The sequence below is a fragment of the Lipophrys pholis genome (assembly GCF_963383615.2).
Source record: "Lipophrys pholis genome assembly, chromosome: 5".
Lineage (NCBI taxonomy): Eukaryota > Metazoa > Chordata > Actinopteri > Blenniiformes > Blenniidae > Lipophrys > Lipophrys pholis.
The window spans coordinates 18,379,477-18,388,093 of NC_137628.1; the positions used below are offsets into that span (position 1 = coordinate 18,379,477).

The 8,617-nt window shown below is 40.4% G+C and overlaps 1 protein-coding gene across 1 annotated transcript; it reads left to right on the plus strand.

Annotated features, from left to right (window-relative positions):
- The first annotated feature begins 749 nt into the window (after positions 1–749).
- erp27 (endoplasmic reticulum protein 27) lies at positions 750–7,424 on the plus strand. The gene is made up of 7 exons (XM_080463067.1): positions 750–882; positions 3,266–3,351; positions 4,364–4,501; positions 4,597–4,713; positions 5,406–5,531; positions 5,700–5,897; positions 7,330–7,424. The coding sequence occupies exons 1-7, from the start codon at positions 825–827 to the stop codon at positions 7,369–7,371; spliced, it is 765 nt and encodes a 254-aa protein (XP_080319193.1). The 5' UTR covers positions 750–824; the 3' UTR covers positions 7,372–7,424.
- The last annotated feature ends 1,193 nt before the right edge of the window (positions 7,425–8,617 follow it).

Consider the following 8,617-nt stretch of genomic DNA (forward strand, 5'->3'; position numbering starts at 1 on the left):
TACAGAGGGTAGATTGTGTTCTGGGTACACCTCCGCCTCCAGCACTCCACCATGCTGCAGTACATAAGATGGATGGCTGGTGACGAGAGGATTAAAAAAAGGTAGGAGTTGTGTCCCTCATGTGGTGTGTCGTACAAACTGCAGCCCAGTTTGTCGCTGATCTCTCAGACCTCATCGTGAGCTATTTGAAGTCCCTTCAGCTAAATATTTTTTATCTCAGTGGCAATACAATCTCCCTGTCACGATGATAATTTCTTCAGCTTTCCAAAACAGCACATCAAATAAATGTATTTCAAAATCCAAGTAAAGCCAAATATTAGGCATCAACATCAGAAGGGAAAGTTACTCCATCACAAGTGTAACATGTAGCAAATCGTGGGTGGTATCATACTTCCTATAAATTGCAATGTTATTAAGATCTGTAAGAAAGAAAAAAAACATCAGATCCAAACGAGTAGGAAGAAGCCCGGCACAGAAATCCTTAGATACTTGATGTTCGACGTTGCTCCTGTTACAATTAGGGTTTTGAATCATATAAATGTTCTTAAACTGCATATTCCTCTTCTTGCATCCTTGTGATTTTTATCAAAAGCAGCCAGAAAAGAGCACACACGAGTCTCCTGTGGCACATTGACACGTAGTCCAAAGTCCTCTGTGTCCCGACTTATCATGACCACCTGCTTGATTCCCACCAGGCCGCCAATCAAAACTTAGAGATGTAACAGCAGCTGCCATGCGAGACAGCATAGGGCTGACCACACTGGTAACTTTCTTTCCTTTGCCTTTCGCCTAGGAACTCTCTTGTGAGTTGAACCCGAAGAAAGATGATCACCTCTATGTTTCTCGCCCTCCTGGTATCTTCTGTCATTGCTGCAGAAAAAGGTAAAATCTTTGAACTGTACTCCGGCCTCGCTCGACATCTTCTGCTCCCAATGTGGAACACCGTGCTGGAATCTTATTGTCTGACTGCAAATATATTGTCATATTTTTTGTTTGTCGTTCATTAATTTGACTTTCTGTGCAAGTCCTGTTTGAACTGCTGTGTCAATTTTTGCAGATTCGCATTATTATCCGAGGACAGGTCTTAGAATTTGGAGGATCTCACCGTGAGACTGGCTGGGACATTCAGAAAAGTGGTTTTGAGGAACGATATCTATATTATAATCAGGATAAGTTTGGCGATTCCAAAAAGGACAATTTAGTTATACATTTACGTCCAGTATTTACACCACCACATGTATATGTGTGTTCCATGGGCTCATAATGGCATATCATAAAATGGCACATTAATATAACTCCACAATGTGATTATTGTAACGGAGCAAAAAAAAAAATACAGACATTTCCTTCAGCCTATTATTTGTTCTTTTTGTCATGGGTGATATCAGTGACCGCATTTTCTCTGTCCTGCGTCCTGAGGCCACTCCATGCTCATAAGAGTGCATTCAATGCATTTCAAACATAAGCTTAATTTTATGACAGCCTTCTACTGTGGTCTAGCTATTGGTAGTTTTTTTCTATTCTGTTGGAGCAGGTGTCTGTGATTTTTGCTGAAAATGGTCCCCCCCCCGGCAAGAGCAGGTGCAGCAGAGCACTTGAAGGTTAAAAAACAGGACTTTAACAAATTAACTCCAAGTGAAATAACATGTGTTTCACCATTTGGCTCCAAAATGAGAGCTGTCACCTCGGCTTAATGAGAAAATCAACCTCAATAAGAGTGATGGACAAAGTTACATTTCCTATTAACCACTTATCTTTGGTTACTATTTAAATAAAAGTTTATTAAGCTATAAACTTTTGTAACTTGTCCAATATTTCTGATTATTATGAAAGCTGCTGAGAAGCCGTCTCTTTCCAGTTTCCTCTGCCGACCGTAGCATTATCTGAAGCGTGTGCCTCAAAGGTTACGTATTTCAAAGTAGTTTTTTTTAATGAAGAAGAATAAATAACTTCTCCTGACAGTTATATTTAACACGTTCAACCAGCAACGACAATGACTGTAACCACAGTAACTGTCTTCCACTCATGGCCTTTCATAAAGAGCATCTCACTTTAAGAGCTGTCTGCGCATCTGTAGTCTATGTCACCTGTTTTGTTGCAGTGCTTATATTTAATTTGTTTAAATTATTTACTGAATTAGTTTGTTTTTTCAAAAACTAAATGTGTCACAAATGAGTTCTGCATGACTGACAAAAACTGTATCCCTAGTAGAGGCGCTTGTAATGTAGGCTTGTATCCGAAAATACTGGACTAATACTGATAAATGCCTGATAAAAACTAATCAACTTCATGAAGCCAGATTGATATACAATCTGAATTCCATCTGTCTGATGTAGCTCCTGCAGAACACTACAGTGGCCCAGAAGGGCCAACAGCACAACACAACTACAAATGCCACAACATATCAACAAAGAGTCACAACACAATAGCAAAAGCCACACCTAATTGACGACCAATCAAAAGTAAGTCTAGTGAACATTTACTTATTGTTTTCAATAACTTTGATAGTAACTCGGCGACTTCATAAAGTAATTAGCAATCAAACACTGGTTTTCAACATAATGAAGATAATGTGAGACGCCATTTCATGAAAAATCACAGCCAGGCTTTGCTGCTATCACAGCAATAAACTGTGTTGTTCTTGTGCAGATGATAGAAAGGGATCTGCAATCAATGCAGAATTGTGGATCTCCTTAACTGCTATTTCTAATTGTCCCACACGGGATCGTATGGTTTGAGTGAGATGAACAGGCATAAAACAGCACTAACATCCAGAACTGAGAAGGCAATTGCAGAAAGATGCTGCAGTTGTGTGAGTGAGGGAGATTTTCTGATGACATGATTGAAGAGATTCACTCTGTCAAAGGGGAGATCAGATTGTACTTTATATTAAAGAAACTTACCATTATTCACTATTGATTTTTTTTTAGCAAATGCAAATGTCAAGATTCCAAGACTGAAGCTTGGTAAAATTTATTATGGTATTTTTTTACTGCTCCTGTCCTGTTGAGCTCGAACAGAGCTGTATGTGGACCCTGAGTTTGAATACATTGTCTGAATTTCCTACCTTTTGCCTTAAGCCTATTTTAATATTCTATTATTTTCAAGCTCTCTGTTCTCATCCATTTTTGTATATTACATTATTTTCAAAGTTGTTGTTTCTTCATAAAGCAATGTAAACTATCAATTCTGAGTGTTGCTATTGAGACAACGCGCAGAGGAAACGTGCTATACAATTAAAAGTTGCCACGTGCTTCTTTCTCAGACAGCGCCCCTCCCAGACTAAGTGACACCAAAGCTGTTGAAGCCTTCATCAACTCTGCCGAAGTGGTGGTCATCGGATTCCTGGAGGTCAGACAATTAAACTGCATGTAAATGAAAAAAGGGTCTTAAACATGGCTTCAAATAACGTCTTTAAAACAAGCCCACAGGAGCTGTTTTACGGCCTGATTCATTATGCTATGGCAACACAGACACAATTAAACAATTTGGTTCAAAATGAGGCCACCAGTTCTCAGAAAATGCAGCATTTGTTTGCACCCTGGGTCTCGGTGATGCTGGTGTCGCGAATAGATTTCGAGGAAGGATTTGTTTCCTGCGGCCACACCTTTGGCAGCACTGATGCTGCTGAGGGCTGAGGGTGGCTGGCTGTCCCACGGGGGCGAGCACTTTGGCCAGACTATGTGTGCGGGGGAAGATGGCAGGCTCAACAGGAAATACATACGCATCTGAAGACTTGTGGGATTGGCTCCCTTGACCCTGCCATAAACAAGAGCAAATACAGGGAGAAGGTTCATGAGAGGAGAAGAGCACATAAGGACAGCACATAGTTGGATCATGATGCTTAAGGGCAATAAGGGACCAAAATATTGGTGCTATGACTCATTCAGGATGAACACATATTACAGGCTGAAAAATGAGAGAATGGATTGCCAGGGCTCATGCAACCGTGTCTCAGAAATAAACATGAATCACCTTCCCTGGAGCCACCCTCACCTTCCTTTCTTCTTACATATCTGTTTCCTAGTTTGTCTCTCTGCCACCTTCCAAAGTCTTTATACTCTATGAAGACAAACGTCTATCAATCCATGTTCTGTACCTGCTTCATCTCTGGTTCGGTCCATGGGGGACTGGAACAAATCTTGTGCCACCAAAAATTAAAACATGCATAGAAGAAGCTTGGTTAAGAAAGTCCCCGACAATTACATCAGTCTTGGGTCAGATTGAAACAAATTTTGGATGTTAATATATTAATACACTTTTTTTTTTAGGAAGAGGGAAGAGAAGAATGCAATATTAATACAGGGACAAACAACTAAAAAAAGCCTTGTATGAATTTGAACTGCCTTCCATTGCATTTCAGGGAGAAGAGAGTCATGGCTTTAAGGAACTGATAGAAGCTGCAAAGAAAGTCAAATCGGTCCCTGTGGCCATTTGCTTTGAGAAAGAGGTGTGGGCCGACTACAGCGTCTCCTCTGGCACCATTTCCCTCTTCAGAAAAGTATGACTTCCTCTACATATATCAAACCATAAATGTGACTGGTACCGCAGGTTGTGTCATTGGGATGATCGTGGCGTGGATGTTTTGTGATTCAGGCAGACGACCACAAGGAGTACCTGAGTCTTGCTAATGCCAAGAAGTTGGATGTTGACGGTCTTGTAAATTTCATCTCGACCAACGAGGTCCGATACATCACAGAGTACAACCAAGTGGTAGGTCCAAGTCCATCTCGAGACATTCAACTGGGGTTGAGTAGGTGTTTCGTCTGTTTTATATAAGCTGAGATTGCTGTAGAGTAATTTCAATAGAGAGGCGGCAGCTTTTCGGAAATTCTCAGACGATTCAACACATGTTCACGTTTGCAGATTATTTGGCAAAAAGAAAAAAGAAAAAAATCACATTTTGAAGTAAGTTGATAATGATACTTCAGCAGTTGTTAACTAACATTTTATACACAGTGCAGTCATGTTCAAGATTTTGGATTGTTACTGTATTGAAATGTGTTATTTTTCCGGGGAGAGTAGGATTAGAAACCAAAGAACACTGATACCTGCATCATAAAAAAACAACAACAAAAATAAAACAGGATTTCTAGCTGTTCGACCCTGACCCTGACGAAATCTGAACAATTAATATATGTTTTCATTATTAGTTTTCATATTAGATTTTGTTTTTGTCTTTTTAGACAAGTAGGTTTATAAAACATATCTTTGACATGGTTCAATATCAGAAACGTCTCCTGGTGGGGTTGCATGGCGTGTCTTTAATCAGTTGCTGTTGCTGATCTGTCAACAGTGACAGGTCAGCCATGCCTGCAATACACATAAGAGGAATGTGAAGTTGGTGATACACCTTTACCCTGACTCTTAATGCTTATATTCTCTTGTAATTCCTAATTCCTCAGAGCGCTGTGGGCCTTTTCAATTCAGATGTGAAGACACACCTCCTGGTGTTTGCTAACAGGGGGACTAAAGAATTCACCGAGCTCAATCAGAAGATTGGAGCTCTGGCCCCAGAGTTCACTGGCAAGGTGAGAATATTCAGAACCTTCAAGCACCTGCAGATGAGCGGACCAAATCAATGTATCTAACTCTCAGGTTGAGTAGGTTCACGCTAATGAAAGCAAGACGACACTGCCATCAAAGCCTTCCTACTTCATGCGTACTGCCTGCTTAAGACCCATCATCTGTGTTTGCAGTTCCTCTTTGTGCAGGTTAACGGAGCAGTGAAGTCTAACTTTCGTTCGCTCAACTACTTTGGCTTGAAGTCAAAAGATCTCCCACGAATCGGTATCTACGATGGAAATTCTGACATGAAGTGGCTCCTGCCTGAGGGAGACATCACTCCAGAGCGAGTGCAGGAATTCTGTCAGTCTTTCCTGCGAGGGGAGCTGAAGGTGAGAAAGTGAACTCTCACCACTGCAACAATACAGAAAGGGAAAATGTCTGCCTGGGACAGAACAGATATATGCAGTAAGGCTACGAGCAGCCCTCGTCACTGCGAAATATGTGAGCCACGCAATAGACCGGAAGCTCTGTGCACCAATTTGCTCTCTTACATTAAACAGAGGTGTCGCTGGATGTGACAGGGAGTCTGAGGCCCTTCAGCAAGAAAGAAAGATCACAATTAAAGCCTCCGCAACACTGAGACACCGAATAATGTGGTTCAAGATCACATATGATGAAGTAAAAATATGGCACCGAATAAAGCATTTAGGCAGAAATAGTGGCCCACATGCAAAATTCCATAATTAAACAGGGTCTAACAATTAAGAAAACAAACAAACAAAAGCAATTTTTTTTTTTTTTTTTTAAAGTAAGAAATTATGGAATTTAATACTAAACATTAGCTGAAGGGCAGATTATATCCAGGCCATTACAGGGCTGATACAAAGAGGAAGAAAACACACACACACACACACACGCACGCACGCACGCACGCACGCACGCACGCACGCGCGCGCGCACGCACACACACACACACACACACACACACACACACACACCCACACACACACACACACACACACACACACACACACACAATGCCAGACTTCAGGCACCTTGCTGATAAAAACACTGCACGACTGTCACAATAACTAAAATCACCATCAACTCAATCGGTTTAATGATTCGGTGCTGCAGTTTGTTTGGTTTTGTTTCTTTAGCTCCAGCTAAGTCACCGCTTGTGTTCAGGCTTTTAACAGAATTACTTGAATCATGAGCAACTTCTTTTCTGGCTTTCTGAAATAAGCATGCTTAGTTTTTAAATACGCTCTATAAATCCCTCCTGTGAGTGAAAAAAAAAAAAGGAATTACTGATTTATTTATTTCAATGGAAACTAACAAAAATAAACTTGAAATGACTGGAATAAAAGTAACAGACAATAATCGGTTTTAACATTAATATTTAAGTCAGATATCACTTTGAACTTTCTGGTGAAGGACAGTTTACATCAGTGGAGCAAAGGGCTTAAAAATGTAATCCTCATTAATAAAAGGTCAAATTGTGACCAAGCACATCTACCTCAAGGATTTATGAGAATTATGAAAGGATATTTTTTTTATTTAAATAACAGATTTAACGTCTATAATGATGCATGCATGTGATACTTTTACCTTGAAATAAGCACACCATAATTAGCATTATTATTTATTATTAATTGATGCAAATTCAGAATCTGCCTGAAATGACCATCATTTAAAATATACAGAATTTTCGGAAAAACAAAAATACTATTGGCTCACAGGCCAACGACTGACCTTGACAAGACGTGTTGAACTGTAAACTGACACTGGGCTACATTTTGATTGACTGCTCTTTTTCAGGAGGTGAAGCAGGCAGGACATGAGGCCAAAACTGAGCTGTAGGACCACAAAAGCCAGTGTAAATGAATTATTGAATGTTAAATAAAAACTAAATGTAAAAGAAATAGCAGACATGAGATTTTCTTTGCTCTGCTGTGAAAACACAAAGTGTCTTTCTCTGTAAGTTCACTCTTTCATCACAAAGAAAACGATGTAAAGTTCATATTTGCATTTGTGCATGTGTGTATATCCCATGCCCTGATGCATTTACCCGTGTATGTTATGTTTGTTGTCTGTGTGTCTGTTTACGCCTGTGTGAGCCTGTCTGCGGTTTGCGTCACAGACCACAGGTCGCTGGCCACAGGTCCGAGGGATCTGGCGGAGTTTGTGAGCCCGTCCACTAATGTTTTTGTTGGAACCACAACACACCAGCCTCAGCAAGACTGACAGAAAGCAGACAGGAAAGATGTGGAAGAGGATCGTCACGACGAAGTCCGTGATTCATTCTCAGCAAAAAAGTTCTCATAGAAAGACACGATGCAGACGAGCAGGGAAGTCCTCGGTGAAAAATGTTGGCTGTTCAAAGTAGCAAAAATCACACATCATTTGAAAAGTAGAACATCTATTTCAAATTGAACTGAAGGCATATCCTGCTCTGTAAATATGGGATAAAAGGGACAAAATTTTGCTATGAAGGCCCATAAAAGTTCTATAAAAGAACAACAGATGGCTGTAGACTTCAAGAGTAAAGCGAAAAAAAGATTTGCGCTCGTCCCAAAAATATTCTCCCAAGCAAGAGGGGAATTTCAAGGCCCAGACTGGGATCGGTATAATTAGTGGGGCTGCGCTGCCAAGTGAAAGCATCCGGCAGAGCTGGGAAAGCCTGGCAGGTGAAGGATTCGCACAGTCCAGACGGAAACATACAGTTTGTGTTGCCCGCCATCTGAGATTGTTTATGACAGCAATGGAGACAGTTGACAGATGAGACGGCGTGACCGAAAGAGTCTCTGGAGGTTGAGAGGTGATGGACGTGACAACATGTCCTAGTTTAATATCATTAAGAAGCGAATGATAGGTTATTCCCTCGAAATAGCTGTTTTCTCCATTTGTGTGATTTAATGAGGGATCGATTCAACATATTGAAGTAAAATGCAAGAAGTCATTTTTGAAAAAAAAGTTTCTCGATCAAAGTGGGATTTTGTTAAATAATCACACAAACTCACAGAATTACTTTCAGAAATGAGGTTTTATTTGTAGAAATGTTTGACAACACATGAAACTGATGAAACACTCCTAATTGGCGACAGTT